At 51.5% G+C, this 19,251-nt stretch overlaps 1 protein-coding gene across 3 annotated transcripts in view; it reads left to right on the forward strand.

Moving 5' to 3' along the window:
• The first annotated feature begins 1,019 nt into the window (after nt 1–1,019).
• SLC9A3 (solute carrier family 9 member A3) overlaps nt 1,020–19,251 on the forward strand; it is a 50,650-nt gene continuing 32,418 nt past the window's right edge. For 2 of the 3 annotated variants that reach the window (XM_066375174.1, XM_066375181.1), the window contains exon 1: nt 1,020–1,383. In XM_066375174.1, coding sequence (XP_066231271.1) covers nt 1,173–1,383 — 211 coding nt within the window. In that variant the 5' untranslated portion in view covers nt 1,020–1,172. The remainder of the gene's footprint in view (nt 1,384–19,251) is intronic. The other variant, XM_066375190.1, reaches the window with a different exon arrangement.

The following is a 19,251-nucleotide window of genomic DNA, read 5'->3' on the forward strand; positions in this document are numbered from 1 at the left end:
GGCCAGAGGTGCTAAGCAGTGGCTGGTCCCCATTGTATTTTGCAGGTAGAGTGCCCGGGTTTGTTGAGATGGAAACAGTGGAAGCTGAGGAAGTCAGGTATGCCTCCTAGGTTTGGGGCTGAACAGGAGACAAGGCTGCTCCAGTGAGGGTGCAGGGTGGGTTTGGAGAGGAAATGTGAGGTGCCTTTGCATGTGGAATCTGAGGTGTCCAGCTGAGCCATCTGCAGATTCAGTGCAGGCAGCAGGAGCTTGAGGGCAGAAGCTCCTGACCCCCACGTCGGTCTGAAGCCCACCCTGTGGTATAACGGGCATTTAACATCTGATGCTAGAGGTCTGAGCAGTGCTGCTGGGCTCAGGTGGGGAGGAGGACGAGGGACGGGTCTCTCACAGAAGAAACAGGGGCGATGCCTGGAGAAGGGCAGCGACTTAGATTCTGCACCCCATGGTTGCGGGGTGGGGGAAGGGCTCTAGTTTCTGACAAGTTGTTGGATTTTGTTATGCATGTTCCTGAGGAAGACAGCACGAGGTTGGGGCCCTAGGTCGTGCGTTTATGGAGGAGAGGCTTTGGGGCCAGTGTGCCCACAAGTGGCCTCAGACAACTTCAGGAGCTGAATGAACGACACCGAGGGGCACCCGAAGCACTCACTGAGCGCACACCACCCGTCAGCCAAGCGGGCAGGGACCCCCAGCCCCCGGCGCTGCGTTCCGCCCCCAAGGGAGGTGGCACCCATTGCCCAGCGATGGCGCGTACCTCCCGGCCTGTGCCCTGTGGCCCTGGGCTCCAAGAGAGGGCGGGAGTGCGCAGAGCGGAGAATGTGCAGGCCAGTGAGGGAGGGGGACAAGGGGGACCGGGTGCGCGGGTGTGGGAAGGTCAGGTCAAGGGGCTGGTCAGGCCGGAGGTGGGCGTGCCGAGAACGCGCTACGGTGTCTGCGCTCTCCGGTGCGCAGCGGGGGCGGGAAGGCCCCGCCCCCCGGGGCGGCGGGATTAAAGGCCACCCCGGCGGGCGGGGACCGAGACAGCAGCCCTCACCCGCAGTGCTCTCGGCTGCGCTCCGCCCAACGCTAGTCCTGCCGGCCGGCAAGTCCGGCGGCCCCGGCGCAGCGCGTTCCGCAGAGCGCAGCCGGACTCCCACGACATGAGCATCAAGAGAGGGCACTAATCTGTGGCGACGATGTCACGGTTCGGGGCCTCAGGTCCTGGTTGGGGGCTTCTGCTGGCGCTGCTGCTGGCGCTGGGAGAGCTGCCGCAGGCGCGGGCCATCGAGAAGGACCCTAGCCAAACTTCAAGCCAGGGCTTCCAGGTGGTCACCTTCAAATGGCACCACGTCCAGGACCCATACATCATAGCGCTCTGGATACTCGTGGCTAGTGTGGCCAAGATCGGTAAGCGACCCCGGGTCGGACGGTAGTGGAGTTCTAACTTCGCCGCGACTTTCCTTGCATCGATCTCGTCTACGACCCCATGGACAGAGCGAGGCGCCCGCCTCCCTCCGGGTCTGTGCCGGGTCCACGGTCTTCCCTGTGAAGGGGGCGCGTCCAGCATCGGATGCCCCGGAGGTCGGTCCAAGAGCACCGCGCCCAGGCCCTGGGAATCAGCCCTTGGGGTCAAGCAGGGCGAGGCTCAGCGGCTGCGAGCCTGGCCGGACCCGGAGCGGCCTTGCTGGTCACCGATTCTGCCGGGCAGGTGCAGTCTCGGAAGCCCGCGCGCTCCGGGCTCCCCGGGCCCCGCGTTGGGGACTCAGTTTGCCCATCCAGGCCTGCGTGCCGCGTGCGGCTCTGCTCCTGCGCCCGGTTTTCTGTCTGTCGGGCTCCTGGGGCTCGTTCCTGCCCTGAGAGAGGGAATGCACTTGCCATCAAGCACTGAAGTGATACTTTGTTCCCAGAGCAGAAGGGAAGACGGTGCCACTTAAAATTAAACCCAGTAAATTTCTATTTGTAGGAGCGATTTTCCCATTGAGAGTGTTTCTCTTTTTAAAACCCCTGTCAGTTTTCTCCTAATTTGCTCCAGAGAACCAGCAAAGTGGGGATTGCCCTTACTCCTGGGCAAGGTGATGGGAAGGTCAGCTTCCCTCAGAGCTTAGAAGGACTAAGGTGTCTAAGTGTTGGTGAACACCGGGGAGGTCTTAGTTGAGGTGGTGGAACTGTGAAAGCATTTGTAACTTAACTTGAGGGGACCCGAGGGAGAACCCATTGAGAGGTGGTGTGAGGTCCCCTTCGTCCGCCGACCCCCCACAGAACAGTAGGTGGCAGGGACAGATCACCAATGATTTTGGAATGGGAAGGGGCATGGCAAAGAGAAGAGGGCCCCTTCTGGCACCTTGGGGAGTACTGACGCCCTGGGCAGGACAGGAGGGACAGATTTGGGGCAAGACCTCAGAGGACTTTGGACCTGGAGCTGGGGGGTATCTGGCAGAGTCCGGTTGCAGCTTGTTTTCCCTTCACTTCCTGCTTGTGCCAATGGCCTCCCTTGACATCCCTCTCACGTCTGCTCTTAGAAACTCTCTGGATCCCTCTGCCTCCTCCCTCCTTGTTCCTGGTGTGTGTGCAGCACCTTGGCCCTGCCTGCCTGGTCACCTTGTTTACTTTGCTCCCCACTGGGCTTTCCAGTGGGGGTTGGGGTTGTGATGTCAGGAGTGAAATGTGAGCACTAAGAGGGGGGTCTCATGCTGTGTCTCTGACAGATGCCTCTGCCATGGGGAGACCACTGACACTGGTCACGCCCAATGTGACATTTACTGAGCAAATCCAGACAGACTCAACCTGAGGCTCTGGGCGCATCCTGCACTGATATTCATACTGCCCACCTAAGAACTACATGTTTCTGAGTCAGAGTGTGTGTATATGTGTGTGTGTGTGGGGGGGGGTGTCTCTTCCTCTGCCACCTCTTTTCTCTGTGAAACTGCCACAAGGGTAATGACGTGTGCAGGATGGCCCCGCAACACTCTGGGAGGCGCGGCACCCCTGTTGTGCAATCAGACGTGCACTATCTGTCTGGTCCCAGTATCTGCACAGGTATGGAGCCTGGCGTATGAAAATCCAGTGACAACCATTAGGACACTAGCTGGTCAGCCTTGAGTGGGGCTGGGGGCACTGGGAGGGCAGCACTGACCGAGAAATTTGTTACTGGCCCAAGAAGAGCCATGGCCTGCAGGTCTGTGAGCCCTCGAACCATCGGAAGAGGGCCTTCTCTGGATGGAGCCACCCACTCCAGCAGCTCCAGCTTCCTCTCATGGGCAGGGCAGAATGTGTTTTCCTGCCAGCTCTCACCATTTAAAAAGGCTCACCTTAACAGCACCACACCCCATATGTTGCTGTAATCCTGGCAGGCTGGGGGTGGGGGGCTCTCAGGAGGATCCCAGAGAGAAGACCCATGGCGCCGACCAAGCATTCCTGGAGTGCCCTCTGGCCCGGCTAGGCCTTGCCCCATCCCTGCCCACACAGTTATTCTGTATTTGGAGGCTCCTGCTACAGGGGCATCAGGGCCTCGTCCATGGATAGGCAGCCCTGCAGACTCTCAGTCTCTCCATCTTAGAAAGTAAGCTAGGACTCTCCCCACGCCCACGCCTCTCCCATCCTTGCTCCCTCTCTGTCCTTCCTTGTGCCCCCATAATTCTATCCCCTGGGACCCACTGTACTGACCTTCCCTAGGTCCCCAAGCTCCTCTTCATGGCTCAGCATGGGCCTCACATGACCCCACTCTTTTCCCCAGGCACAGGAGTGCTCCCACCCCTACTGTCTTGTCCTGTCCCCATGTCTAAGGCTGCTGTTCTCTCCACCTTGGGGCCTGTTCCTGGGCCTGGCCCCAGGCCTACCCTAGTCCACTCTCCCTGCACTGTCCCACGCCCAGCACCTCCTGGTACTGGCTTGGTGCCAGGGCCCCATCTCTAGCCCGGGGTTCCCTATAAGTGCATCAGGTAATCAGGCATCTCGGCACAGACATCTCCCCACACTTCAGATGGACCCCCCACACACACACACACACACTTCTTGGCTCTCTAGGCTCAACACCAAAGCTTAACAAATAAGCGGGACCCACTGCTCACACTTAGCCCCACAAACCAAGAGTCAGCTTGAGCCAGTCACCTCATCCTCATGGTCCAGACTCACTCCCGACCAGACCCTGCTGTGCTCCAGGCCCTCCATGACTTGGGCCCCACCCTCTACTGTGCTCTCTGCAGTGAAAAGCAGAGCTCTGACCCGATTACTGCTGGACTAAGCCAGGGGCTTCCCACTGCCCAGCCCTCTGCATGTGTGTTCCCCTGTCCCTGAAATTCTGGACGTACAGTTAGGACCTGACTCAGGGAGCAGGCTTCCACAGACATCTCCTTTCCTGTGCAGCCATCCCTAGTGCCCATCACTCAAACCCCTAAAGACCACTCACACCCATGCCTTCACCTGACTGGAGGCTGCATGGCTGTGGGTCCAGCCTGTGCACAGATGAGGGACGTGTTTGGATCATAGTACACTTCCTGCTGCCCTGCAGTCCAGGGTTCACACTTGTGAAGTTACTTGGCCCCTGTCATCATTTAAAATGGTCAGGGATCATCTAGACTATTTGAGTCTCAAGTTATAGGAACAGGAAAGCTGGATTGATAATGATTTCCAAACATTTGTTGTGCCTCACACATGGTTCTCAGTTCTCAGCCACATATGCTCCTTGTGTTGGAAAGGTTAGACTGTGGGAGAAACAAGGTACAGGGACCATGAGACACAGGCTGTAACTCATGCACATGTTTCGAGGCGGCTTCTCTGCTCAATGGCTAGGAACAGAGAGCAGTGGAGAGTAGGATCCTGGACTGGGTTCTGCCACTTCACAATGCAAGGAGCAGGTGTGCCTGCTGTGCCCATAGATGCCTGAGACCCCATGTCTGCAAGCTCCCTACATGTATACATTTGGGCTTATTAGTCAGGTAGAGAATGAGATTGAAGATCCTTACACAATGGGATGGTGTCTACCCCTGGGTGGATGGGAGGCTTCCTCTAGAGCAGTGGTCCCCAACCTTTTTTGGGCCACGGACCAGTTTAATGTCAGAAAATATTTTCACGGACCGGCCTTTAGGGTGGGACGGATAAATGTATCACGTGACCGAGACAAGCGTCAACAGTGAGTCTTAGATGGATGTAACAGAGGGAATCTGGTCATTTTTTAAAAATAAAACATCGTTCAGACTTAAATATAAATAAAATGGAAATAATGTAAGTTATTTATTCTTTCTCTGCGGACCGGTACCAAATGGCCCACGGACCAGTACCGGTCCGCGGCCCCGGGGGTTGGGGGCCACTGCTCTAGATCAGCCTGGAACCCTGGGACATGTGCTTCCCTGAGGGTCCCAAGTCTATAGCTGCCCACACCAGGGTCATTTTGGACCTTGGATCAGGCCAGGCTTTCTCTCTCTAATAGTGTTTTCAGTCCTCAGGCCTCCCCTGGCTGTGTGGCTTCTGTCTAAACACCCTGCCTAATAATGGATTTCTCTGAGGTATAGCTATTGGGCACTGGGCGTCTGCCCTGACCATGTTCCGGCTGTGGGGAAGGCTTGGGGTAGTATTTACCTCCTGGGGTTAATTCCATGTGCTCTGGGCCCCTGGCTGCACCTGACCCCTGTGCTGCTCTTTCCTCTGGGCTCCTGAGCACCCCCTGCCATACTCTCCTCCCTGCACCTACTGAATTTCCCTTGTTTCTCTGAAGGTAACACATGAGAGGATCTGGAGGAAAAGGATGGCCTAGAAGGACAGAGCGACCAGCAAGAGTTCCCAATGAACCTTATCCTACCAAGAGTAAACAAAGTCAGTGGGCCCTAGCAGACCCCAGCCCTGACAGGACAGATGGAGTTAGAGGACGCATCATCCGAGGCCTGGAACCAGGGACTCTCCCAAGAGTCTACAGGAGGGAGGGTTCCATGCTGGAGGTATAAAGTCTCCTTTCTCAGGAACTGCCCATGGGAGAATTAGCCCCTGGCTGTAAAATAATCCATGGGCATTTGGAGCTAAAGTATTCCTCTGGAATATACTGAGGAAGGGGACAAAGGTCGGGAAGTACGATAGCACCCAGTCCTGCCTGCTCCGTGGAGGGGACTCCCCAGGGAGTCTTCCACCTGGGCCAGCTTCCCGTAAGTGTCCAGGAAACACTCACTACCTGTTCCCAAGACATCAAGCCCTTCTTTGGAGTCTGGCCCTAGGTCAGCCTCGGCACACACAGGTTCTGTGACGTGAATGTAGGAGTTTGCTGAAATTTATTTCTGGGCTCTTTAATCTGGCTTTCAGTCAGTCTCACATTTTCTTTCTTCACAGATGTATCAGCCCCCCGTCCCCCAGCTCTGGCACCTCCAGAAAGGTTCTACTCTTTCCTAGTTGGATGGAGGCGGGTTTTCCTGCCACGGGTGCAGAGGCCTTCGTCATGTGCTCCCCAGGAGCCAGGGAGTGTTTAAAGTTGGAGTTTCCATCCACACATCCTTTCTCCAGTGTCTCCCCACTCCATTTCAGCAGCAACTTCTACCAGGAGATGTGCTCCCAGAGAGGGTGGGGTGCTCCGGGTATGACGAAGGAGGCCAGCCAAGGTCAGGGCCAGCCAAGGTCAGGGCCAGCTCTCCTCAGCTCCTCCACCTGCCCTACCCTGGCAGGTGTTGTGAGTTTCTCTCAAAGAAGGGGCTTTCTGGCTCTGCCCCGGCCGGGGTGCTGTAACAGGCTGCTCCCAGGACCAGCATGCCCATGGCTCTGAGTCTGGCAACTGGCAGCTCTCTGGTGTTGGGTCTCAGACACCAGGCCTTGGGGTGCTGGGTACTGGGGTGTTGGATCTCAGGTACCAGGTGTTGGTGTACCAGGTCTCAGGCAACATGTCTTGTTGGGCACAGGCTCTAAGTAGAGCCTATTTCCCCACCCCTCAGCATTAGAGCCCAGACTGGGTGCTTTCCTGCCTGAGCCGTGCTAGGCACAGTGGGTCCCAGTCTCCTGCGCTAGGAAAAGCTTCAAGGAGGCTGAAGGGTTTTCCTAGTGTTTGGGTCCGAGGTTTGCTCAACTGGGGCAGGTTGCTGCCCCCACCTGTGCCTGTACCTTGCTCATCCTCTGACTTCAGCCCTTCTGAGCTCCCACCTTTATTCCTGACCTCATGCACTTATTTCCAGCCCTTCCCTATCTCCTCATAGCTTTATCTTCTATCTCCCTCCTCCTGTCCCTGTTCCGGCTGAGGAGAGAGCAGCGCTGGGTGAGTCCAGGTGCCTGCAGTGCCCTCCCCACCCAGCCCTCTTGCACTGCCCAGCAGGTTGGGGTGGCGAGCTCCAGGGGCATGTGGGCTTGGGCTGGGGGATTGCATGGCAGCTTCCCATCCACCCCACTGTCACCCTGCGCAATGGCTTTCCTTGGCTTTACCTGAAGCTCAGATTCTGCACACACACCCCTACACACACACACACACACACACACACACACACACACACACACTGCCCAGACAGGCAGTTCGCCATCGTGCTGAGCCCCACCTACCTGGGATCTCTCCTGCCCCACCTCTTCTGAGCTCAGAACCCTCTACCCCCCTACCCCCAGCTCCCGAGGATCCCTCCACAACCAGGACAGTGCTACAAAGGCAGGGACTGTGTCCTTCTGTTCCTGCTGTGTCCCCCAAACCCGGAGCCTTTGCCACCCCCAGCAGTGCTCCTGCACATCTGCTTGTGCAGAGGTGATGAATGAATGAATGAATGAATGAATGTTCTGATGAATGTCAGCTTCTCACCTGTCTATAAGATTTCAACAAACCGTTCAGATGCTAGGCCTGGGAAGTGGCTACATAAGCTTCTCAAGCAAATTTTTTTCCTCCAAATTGCCACACAGCCTTGGTGAGCTGAGCGGCACACCCTATGACAACACCCTCCAGGCAGGCAGACCATTGACAAGCAGCGCCAGCATCAGCTCAGAGCACCGTGGGTGTGTTGGCATTCAGGGTGGGGAGCAGCATCACTCCACAGAGAACTTGCCTGGGTGGGCCGGGTCTCCGGGAGTCGGCACGTCCATCCATGTAAGTCTTAAGTGCCCTCTACCACAGGCTGCAATCTGCTGCCCTGTTTGCATCACCATCAGACATTCTGAAACAAGACAGAATGAATCTGCCAGGTCCTGACATGTTGGCGTCTAGAGACACAGGCACCTGCACAGGTCTTGGCTCATGCACCCTCCTGGGATGCAGCCTGGAACTTGGGTTCCAGGCAGGCTGACCACTTCAGTACAGTGCCGATTCTTTGGGGCTTGAACAGTTTGATTTATCAATGCAATTCAAAATGCTTGAGCTTTTAGCAGCCACAGCTCTGGGAACTAGATGAGCTCTTACCAGTGTGAATTTAACAAATGCTAGTGTCGCTATCTGCCGGGCATTGTTGTAGGCCAGGAGGCAACTTGGAGCAAAACAGGCCCGAACCTTGGAGGGTAGCATTCCTGTGCAGGAACAGACAGACACGGTCATGCCACGGGATAATGGCGTGAAATGCATTAGTGAACAAATGACAGGAGGAGTGAGCCCTGTGGGTGAGGGGGGAAAACATTTTCAGGGGTGGAACAGCCAGTGCAAAGGCCTGCAATGGGCGTGTGTGGGTGTGTCTGAGGAGCAACTTGGAGGACCACCAGGGGACAGGTGGGAAGTGAGGTCAAAGGGGACAGGGAAGTGGGGCCGTGAGGGCTTCTGAGCCTGGGAGAACTTGACCCTAATGGGAGAAATAAGACACCAGGGAGGGATGAGGGTCACCTCATCAGCCCATAAGCTGAGCTACCCCAATGTGATTTGTAATGTGGCAAAACCACTCTGATTGTATACGTTCTTTCCAATAACACTTTCAGAATAAACAAGTGAGAAAACCAGTGCGTATGTGTGCTAGGGTCTGGTCAGAGGTGCAGGATCTTTCCTGAGGAGCTGCTGATGGCCCAGGTGAGACAAGGCCCACCAGGCTGTGGTTTGGGCCTCTGTGCCTCCAGCATCCCAGGAGGGCACAGGCCTGGGAGGAAGGAGGGTACATGGTGCCCAGCTCTGTCAGACCCGAGCTGCATGCAGGGGTGGTGTCTACATACAGTGACCACTGGCAGCACCAGGGCTGTGGGACCCTGTGGCTAACCCCTGGGCAGCACCGGAGCAGGGGCAGTGCTGAAGTGGCCATTCTTCAGGTCATGGAAGGCAAGGCACGTGGGCGGGCCCAGGGTCCTTCTCTGGAGTTGATTGTGTCTCAAGTCTATACATCTATAACCCAGGTATTCATTCAGTTCTAGAAAGAGGTGAGAGCCCCATGGTTTACTGGGTGAGGGGTCAGATGGTGGACAGGTGCAGGCTTCCCTTTGGGGGGGCAGTCAAGATGGGCCTCAGAGGACAAGAGAGGGCTGGGCTGAGTGAGAAAGGCTCAGAGGAAGAATGCTCAGACAGAAACACCAGCCCAGGGGGCCCCGGTGAGTGGGGGGCCAGGCTATTTGGGCTGTAGTGGTAGGTGGTCAGATCCTGAAGATGGAGATGGGGGACAAGGAGAGGTTGAGCCAACTTGTCTCTCAGGCACCCCCCCCCCCCCAGTAGAAGGCTCTGCTTCAGGCACAGACATGGCGCCTGCAGACACACCAGTGTCAGCTCCAGGAAGGTGTCCTGTGAACCGTTCTGGCCCCAGCCTCCAGGCTCCAGCCTCTGGGGGCAGAGGTAGACCAGCTCCCATCAGGGCCAAACCGGAGAAGGGCAGGGCTGCTGGGGGAGGGTCGGGCTCTGTGTCTTCCCTTCGCGGACCCACCACCTGCCGAGCTGTCATGCCAAAGTCCAACCAGGTTTGAGTTCTCAGCTGGAAAGGGCTTTCTTGCAAAGGCAGGATGGGAAAGCTGGAAGTGCCCGTTTCTAACTGCTTTTGGAACAATGTAAAGGGTGGGAACCACCAGCTCAGGGGCTCTTGTTCTTCTTGGATTTAGTCAGCCCCAGTTTTGGGGTGCAATAAGCACAGTGCTCTGACCTCTCCCTCATGCTCTCCCTTAGAACTTGGCCCCCATGTGCTAGGCACTTAGCACAGTTCCCCTCCCGCCACCGCTTGCTATATAGACATGCATGTGAACAGGGCAGCACCACCAGGGAGGCCCGCGTCTGTGCATTTCCATGTGTGTGTCCATGTGTGGCTGTACATGTGTGTGCACGTGTGCGTGTATGTGCACATGTGCATGTGTGCACTGGTTTTTGTGGGGCTGAGGGTTTCAGTCTGCGGCACTAAGATTTATTCCCCATGTGTCCCTAAATGCTGGGCCTGGGTTTGAATCCTGGCTCTGTCACTCCCTGGATCCGTGGGACCCTCAGTTACCTCTGTGGCACCAACACTTCCTGGGGGAGGTCAGTAAGGAGTGGGTGAAATTTGGGCCAGACAGATGGTGGCAGGCGCTGAGGGGATATCCGCCTAACTATTGAGTTCTTGTCACCCCCACACGCATCTGATGGGGTGTTGGCGTGGTTGCTGTGGAACCCTGGACACGGGGTCACCAGGGAGATTCTCTGGACCCAGCCTAATGGGAAAAGCTGGGTTCTCAGGGGAATAGGCTATAGACAAGCCTGGGGGTTCAAGAAGAGGCTGAAGCCACCCCTTGGCCGTCCCTTGGCTGCGCCCGTTGGAGGCTTGGTGCACTGAAAGTATGTTGTGGGGTCACAAAGACCTTCCCAGCACCCCCAGGGCAGAGCCCTAGAGCAGGCCTGTACAGGGTGCTCAACACCAGTGTACCAGAGAGGCCTCAGTCTCCTGCTACTTCCCAAAGGCCAACTCAGAGGCTAGGCTCCCTGAAGGCAGATGTCAGTCTGTGGTGACAGCCGTCACTCAATAACTGAGCAGAATATGCCATTGAGTGCACATTCTGAAGCAAAACCACACTTCCTTGTATGGAATTGTTGCCCATTTCCATGTCTTGCTTCTTCAGCCAAGAATCTGGATGAGAAACCAACTGCCCACATCGCCTGGGGCAGCAGCTAGAAGCCTGATGGGACCAGCAGAGCTTGGCCTGTTTAGTTGCCTGGGGGCAGCTTCAGCCATCTCAGATCAGAGCTTAGGGGGTTGAGGCTGGGCCAGGACCCCAGCTCATAGATCTCCTGGGGGGAAGCAGGAAGGAAGAGGCTGGTCATTGTCCCCAAGTTGATATCACTCTACCTGCAACTTCATGGAATTTGAGGACTCTTCAGGGCCTCCCACACCATGACTCCTACCTGGTTTGTGGCTGCCTCTGAGAGAACTCGTGGTCACCTTGTGCAAGGGCAGGCTGCTGTCCCCTCTGGATCTCGGTCTCCACAGCAGGAGTGTGACCACCAGCAGCACCTCTCTCCGGTGTGGCTGTGAGGGTGGACTCAAGCAGGTGAATGAGTGCACAGAAAGTACAAGGGGCCTGACTAGGCGGTGGCGCAGTGGATAGAGTGTCGTACTGGGATGCGGAGGACCCAGGTTTGAGATCCCAAGGTTGTCAGCTTGAACGCGGGCTCATCTGGTTTGAGCAAAAGCTCACCAGCTTGGACCCAAGTTCGCTGGCTTAAGCAAGGGGTTACTTGGTCTGCTGAAGGCCTGCGGTCAGGGCATATATGAGAAAGCAATCAATGAACAACCAAGGTGTTGCAACGAAAAACTAATGATTGATGCTTCTCATCTCTCTCCATTCCTGTCTGTCTGTCCCTATCTATCCCTCTCTCTGACTCTCTCTCTGTAAAAAAATAAATAAATAAAATAAAAAAGAAAGTACAAGGGGCCTGGTGGGCTTTCTGTGAGCATCGTAATTACCCTGCACAGTGCCCAGCACGTAATAAGAGATCAACGAACAATAGTCGATTAAAAATGAAAATGTCAAGACAGTTTTACAGTAGCCACAGACACCTATATCTGAGGTATGCCTTACAGGACCCAGCAGGGTCAGGGGCCAGTGTCCTCCGATGCCATGTAAGGAGGGGACACAGCAGTTCTGCCCCCATACACCTTTTACCTGTAACATCTTGGTCCTCACCTGTCCTTGAGGTAGGAATGATTTTGTGGTCCCATCCAGGTGGATGCTGGCTTCCACCCACTGTACCCTCAGCTACAGGCTAACATCAGGTAACTTCACGGACCTGGCCAGGCTTGTAGGGAGTGCATCTCCTGTGATGGTGTTGGCCCCACCCAGATGCACCTCACACCATGCCCGCTAATTTACCTTTTTTATTCCACCATCTAACAGTGCTGGCGCTGGCTGGTACAGTGTGGTTAAGATTTGTAGGGATCATCATGACTGCCATTTAAAAACAGAGCAGGGGTCAGGTATGGGGTGGGGCCTCTGGACACTGGCACGACGTGTAGGTGCTGGCCAGTCCAAGCACAGCCCCCTCGCTGTATTCCCCCTGCCCCCATAAAGCTTACTTTTCTGGAAATAAACTGGAAAATGAAGACAGTGTAAAGTTTCTGAGAAGTCCTTGGGGTTGTCAAAATCTTTTACTCATTAACTCAATAATGCTGAGAATGTGCAGACGGCCAAGGCACCCTCAGCCCCGGTCTGGCACGAGCATTGCCCCGCACCCTGCCTCTCAGGGTCCCGGGGTCTGAGAGGAGCATGTCCTGACCAGCACTCCCTCTGGCTTTGGGTGTTCTCCATAGGAGGCACTGGCAGGTGAGGATGGATGCATGTGGCCAGCCATCCAGGGATGGGACAGGCTATTTTCTCTGAATGAGAGAAGCCACTCCAACGCCCTGACCACCAGCTCGGGGTCAGGAAGCCCCCAGCCCCAGCCGGTGCCCCAGGCCACTTCCCAACCATCTGTGGCATCCTCCAGCTGGTGTGGGGTGGGGCAGGGGAGGAGAATAAGGGGATTTGTCTTTGCACTCACCTTCCCTCAAGAGCCTCTCGCGCTACCCACATGGGGGGCACCTCCAGCGGGCTTTTTATTTAAATTCCTGTTTTGCTCGTGATCTGAAATTTTGTTTCCGTGTTAATGAGCTGCATTTGAATCTACTGACAGAGCAGGGTGCCTTACCGAGCCCATGCTGGTGTCTTGCTAAGTGTGTGGCGTGTCCTCTGTAATCCTGAACTGTGCTCATGGCCTGTGGCTAACACAGACTGAGTGGAACTTCTTGGGGAGAGACCTGATATGGCACAGAGGTGTTTGCTCCCAGGAGAGAAGCAGGAAGGATGCCAGCTGCCCTGGAAGCTCTGTCCTTGACAGAGGCCATGCCTGTGATCCATGTGTGTGGCGGCCACCATCGGGAGAGGCGCTGAGGGCAGGCAGCCCTTGAGCTGAGTGGGTCCATCTACCAGCCCAGCCTCCTGCACGAGCCTGAGGGCCGTGTTCAGCTGTTTTCAGCTTAAATCCAAGCTGCCGGGCCTCAGTGCCTGACTGTGGGTGGTTAAACAAGACACTCTCCCAGGGAAGAAGGGTCTCCAGCTTCTTGAGGTAGCACTCCATGCCCCCATCAAGGGGAGCAGGGGAGGGTCTGGGGTCCTTGGGAAGCCTGGCCCCAAGCCTACCTTCCTGCTGTGAGAGCCATTTGGGAGCCACAGCCAGGCCCAGGAAGGCTTGTGCACGCCATGGTGAAGGGGTGTACACGTCATGGTAGATGTGTGCATGCTGTGGTGGGGGCGTGTGGGGGCCATGGTGGGGGGGGTGGATGCTGTCGGGGGCGATGTGGGGTGGAAGATCCTTCCTTCTTGTTGCTCCAGCCAAAAAGCTAAAACTACGAGAAAATAATGACAACTTTTCCCTTTTGCTTTCATCAGGCTTGGGAAAGACGCACTCAATACATTTTCCTTGCAGGAGTCTGATTTTCATCTTTACAACAGCTCAGAAAGGTCTAGACTATCACTTTACAATGAGAAAACCTAGTCTAAAAGAGATAAAATACTAATAGCTTGTAGTAAGTGGCAAGACAGGTCCCTCCTACAGAAAGCTGTCCAATGTGCAGGAATGTGACCCTGACTCCCGCATAGGTGCGGCTCCATGGGGGCCCCTGCAGCAGTGGGTGCGGTGGGGGCAGCTCCCAGCCCGGCCCGTCAGCAGGGTTGCCCATGGCCCCCGGCCCTCCTGCATCTGGGGAAAAGACTGGGATGAGGGGACACAAAAGCTGCCCCCCATGAGGCTGTCTTGGCTCTGGGTTTGCCTCCAGCTTTTGCCCGCATCTGCCTCAGTGAACTCTCCAGGCTCGGTGCCTAGGTGGGACCTCCGGCCTGGTGGTGTCTCATCCTCCCACCTTGGGGAGCCCTTTGTCCTCTGGCTGTGCTGCATCAGTATCAAAATCAACAGTGCCGTCACTTCATGCTGCTTTGTGGCCTGTGACAAAGTCCTGACTTCAGGGGATGGAGCTTGGAGCACCCTGATAGTGGTGATTGTGGGGATATGGTGGCCACGTAAGCAGTCACTGCCTTGTTTATGACACCATGGGACACTGCCCACATGTTGTGTCTGCAGGAAGACGTCCTCAGGGAAAGTGGCCTTGCTGGGATTTTTACATGAAGCTATAAAGGTTCATGGGATCCAGAATCGCTCCCCTTCAGAGCATCTGTTTGCCAAATCCTTGTAGCTTTGGGGGGGGGGGTCCGTCTTGTCCCTACAACCCCACCCCAAAGTGAAGTGCCTGCGCTTTTGCTTTGGTGGATTTCACAATGAGTGTGATGGTTACAGTCAGTCTCCAGCCCTCCAGCCAACATCCCCAACTGAGGGCGAGATTTTTCTCCCACAAAGGCTTCCCATGATATAGGGAACCTTTACTTTCCTGAAACTTAAAGCCGTGAGGAAGAACACTCCCCTTGTTTGCCCAGCTGCGGGAGCCTTCAGCTTCCACATTCTGTGAAAGGTGCCCACCACAGGTGCCCTTCCATGACCTTATCTCCATCACGTGCAGGGAAAGGAAGCTCGTGTGGTGCTGGCCCAGACCTGCGTGACTCTAGGTGACACCCTCACTTCTACCTGTCTTCTCTGCTTTTGTCACACTGGGGATCAGTGAGTCATTTGTCGAATATGGTCTCAGTGACCTGATCACCAGCTACTCACTGAAGTCATGCCCATGTGTCACTCAGTCATCAGCTTGATACGTGCCTAGGCTCTGCCCTCCCTCTTCCGAGAGCCTGGTGGGGCCTCCGCCTCCACCCAGCCCACCCCTGACTCCAGGTGCTGTTTTTATAGGCCCCTCACCTCACCCAGATGTACCTGCCCTGGACCCTCAGCTTATCTCACACCTGTTCCAGCTTCACTTGAAGATAAATCAGTAGGAATCATATAATCTAAAGAACTTCTCTAATCTGTAAATTTGTATGTTTCACTAAATTGGGGGCATTTGGCTATTATTTCTTCAGATTTTCTTTACCCCATCCATTCTCTCCTCTCCTCTTAGGACTCCAGTTACTCATAGACGGGCCTTTCCCTGGTGCTCTGCAGGCCACGGGCTCTTCATGGTGTGATTGTCTCTTCATTCTTCAGACTGGATCATTTCTATTGATCGATCTTCAAGTTTACCGTTTCTTCTGTCCTCTCTATCTGCTGTTAAATAAGCCTATACATTGGATTTTTTCATTCCAATATTGAACTCTTTAATTCTAGAACTTCAATTTGGTTCTTTCAGATATCTTCTGTTTTGGGGTCGGTTGACTACAACCCATAGGTTAGTCACCTGTTTTTATAAATACAGTTATTGGAACACAGCTGTGCCCATTTGGTTATGTGTGTTAAGGCTTTTTTTGTGCTAAATGGTGAGCTGAGTAGTTGATAGACTGGACAGCCCACAAGCCTAAATGATTTACTGTCTGGTGCTTTCTGCCATTTATTTAACCCATCCCCCACTCCCTTCTTCTTTGGTAACCATCAGTGTTTCCTCTGTACTGATAGGTCTGTTTCTGATATGTATTTTTCTTTTCAGATCCCACATGTAAGTGAAATCATATGGCTTTTGTCTTTCTCTGTCAGATTATTTCACTTAGCACAATATCCTCTAGGTCCATCCAGGTTGTTGCAGGATTTCACTCTTTGTATAGCTGACTAATGTTCCATTGTATATATGTACCACATCTTCTTTATCCATTTATCTATTGATGAACATCTAGGTTGCTTCCATATCTTGGTTATTACTAGTAATGCTGCAATGAACATAGAGGTGCATATATCTTTTCAAATAGTGTTTTTTATCAGATAAGTACCCAGAGTGTAATTGCTGGAACCTATGGCAGCTCTATATTTAACTTTTTGAGGAACATCTATACTGTTTTCCATAGTGGCTGCATCTTTTCTTTATATTGTCACCAACACTTGTTAATTTATTGATGATAGCTATTCTGACAGCTGTGAGGTTATTTTATTATGGTTTTGATTTGCACTTCCCTGATGATTAGTGATGTTGAGCATCTTTTCATCTATTGGTCATCTGTATATCTTCTTTTGAGAAGTGTCTATTCAGATTCTCTGCCCATTTTTTAAATTTTATTTTTGGCGTTATATTGTGTGGTTCCTTATATATTTTGAATAGTAAATACCCCTTATCAGATGTATCATCGAAAAATATCTTCTCCCATTTGGTAGGTTGTCTTTGTGTTTTGTTGATGGTTCACTTTGCTGTGCAGAACTCTTTAATTTGATTAAGTCTCATTTTTAAATTTTTAAGTTTGTCCCTGGCTGGTTGACTAGTGGTAGAGCGTTGGCCCAGCGTGTGAAAGTCCCAGGTTCAATTCCTGATCAGGGCACACAGGAGAAGTGCCCATCTGCTTCTCCACCCTTCCCCCTCTCCTTTCTCTGTCTCTCTCTTCCCCTTCTGCAGCCAAGGCTCCATTGGAGTAAAGTTGGCCCGAGAGCTGAGGATGGCTCCATGGCCTCCACCTCAGGTGCTAGAATGGCTCCTGTTGCAATGCAGCAACACCCAGATGGGCAAAGCATTGCCCCTAGTGGGCTTGCCAGGTGGATCCTGGTCGGGCGCATGCAGGAGTCTATGCCTTCCTGCTTTTCACTTAAGAAATATACAAATAATAAATAAATTTAATTTTGTTTCCCTTGCTCAAGGAGGCATAGTCAAAACAAATTTTGCTAAGAGAGAGGACAAAGAGTTTACTATCTATGTTTTCTTATAAGAGTTTTATGGTTTCAGGCCTTACATTTAAATCTTTAATCCATTTTTAGTTTATTTTTGTATATAGTATAAGAACATGGTTCCATTTTATTGTCCAGTTTTCCAACAACACTTATTGAAGACACTGTCTTTATCCCATTGTATTTCTCTATCCTCTTTGTCATAGGTTGACCATATGAGTGAAGATTTATTTCTGGACTTTCTATTCTATTCCATTGATCTATATATCTGTTTTTATGCCAGTACCATACTATCTTAATTCTTGTAGGTTTGTAATGTAGTTTGAAATATGGAAGCTGAATTCCTCCCACTTTGTTTATTTTCAATGTTTCTTTGCCTTTTTGGGTTTTTTTTTTGTAATTCTATATAAATTTCAGGATTACTTATTCTAGTTCTGAGACTATGCCATTGATATTTTAATAGAGATTGCATTGAATCTGTATATTGTTTTAGGCAATTAGGACAGTTTAACAATATTAATCCTTTCAATCAATGAGCAAGGTATAGTCTTCCATTTATTTGTATCCCCTTCAATTTCTTCAATGTCTTATAGTTTACAGAGTACAGGTTATTCAATTCTTTGGTTAAATTTATTCCTAGGTATTTATGCTTGTGGATGCAATTATAAATTGGATTATTTTCTTAATTTCTTCTGTTGATCATTTATTATGATATATAGAAATGCAACACAGAGATTTCTGCATACTGATTTTGTATCCTGAAACTTTGATTTCACTAATTAATGCTTAAAGTTTTTTGGTGGAGTCTAGGATTTTCTATATATATATAATATTATTTGCAAATAAGAGTTTTACTTCTTCCTTTCCTATTTGGATGCCTTTTACTTCTTTTCCTTGTTTGATTGTTCTATCTAGGACCTCCAATACTATGTTGAATAGCTGTGGTTAGAGTGGGCACCCTAGTTTTGTTCCTGATCTAAGAAGAAAAGCTTTCAGCTTTTCACCATTGAGTATGATGTTTAGCTGTGGATTTGTCATACATGGCCTTTATTATGTTGAAAAATGTTTTTTTTCTATGCTCACTTTGTTGAGAGTTTTAATCACAATTTGAATTATGTCAAATGTCTGAATTTATTGAAATGATAATGTGATTTTTGTTATTCACTTTGTTAACGAGGTGTATTATGTTGATTGATGTACTAATGTTGAATCAACAGTGCATCCCTGGTATAAGTTCCATGTGGTCATGGTATATGGTCCTTTTAAAGTATTATTGATGCCTGACCAGGCGGTGGCACAGTGGATAGAGCATTGGACTGGGATACAGAGGACCCAGGTTCAAGACCCTGAGGTCGCCAGCTTGAGCATGGGCTCATCTGGTTTGAGCAAAAAGCTCACCAGCTTGGACCCAAGGTCGCTGGCTTGAGCAAGGGGTTATTGGTCTTCTGTAGCCCCCCTATCAAGGCACATATGAAAAAGCAATCAATGAACAACTAAGAATGCCACAACGAAAAATTGATAATTGATGCTTCTCATCTCTCTCCATTCCTGTCTATCTCTCTCTCTGTCTCTGTAAAAAAAAAAAAAAAAAAAAAAGTATTGTTGAATCAGTGTGCTAATATTTTGTTGAGGATTTTTGTATCCGTGTTCATCAAGGATATTGGCCTGTAATTTCCTTTCTTTGTAATGTCTTTACCTGGTTTCATTATCAGGCTAATTCTGGCTCCATAGAATGAATTTGGAAGCATTCCTCTCTCTTTGATTTTTTGAAATAGTTTAAAGAAGGATAGATATTAATTTTTCTTTTAATTTTTGAACTCATCTGTGAAGCTATCTGATCCTAGACTTTTATTTGTTGGGAGTCTTTTCTGATTACTACTTCAATTTTATTGCTAGTAATCAGTCTTTTAGATTTATTTCTTTTTTTTCTGATTCAGTCTTGGAAAGTTATATGCTTCTAGAAATGTATTCATTTCTTCTAGATTGTCAAATTTATTGGCATATAATTGTAGTATTCTTAAATCATCTTTTATATTTCTGTGGTGTCAGTTGTAACTTCTCTTTCACTTATGATTTTATTTATTTGGGCACTCTCTCTTTTAATCTTGATGATTTTGGCTACAGGTTTGTCAACTTTGTTTATCTTTTCAGAGAATCAGCTTTTAGTTTCATTGATCTTTTCTATTTTTATTTTAACTTCTATTTTATTCATTTCTGCTCAGATCTTAATTATATCCTTACTTCTGTTTACTTTAGGTCTT

Source organism: Saccopteryx leptura, chromosome 1 (genome assembly GCF_036850995.1).
Source record: "Saccopteryx leptura isolate mSacLep1 chromosome 1, mSacLep1_pri_phased_curated, whole genome shotgun sequence".
NCBI classification, from domain to species: Eukaryota; Metazoa; Chordata; class Mammalia; order Chiroptera; family Emballonuridae; genus Saccopteryx; species Saccopteryx leptura.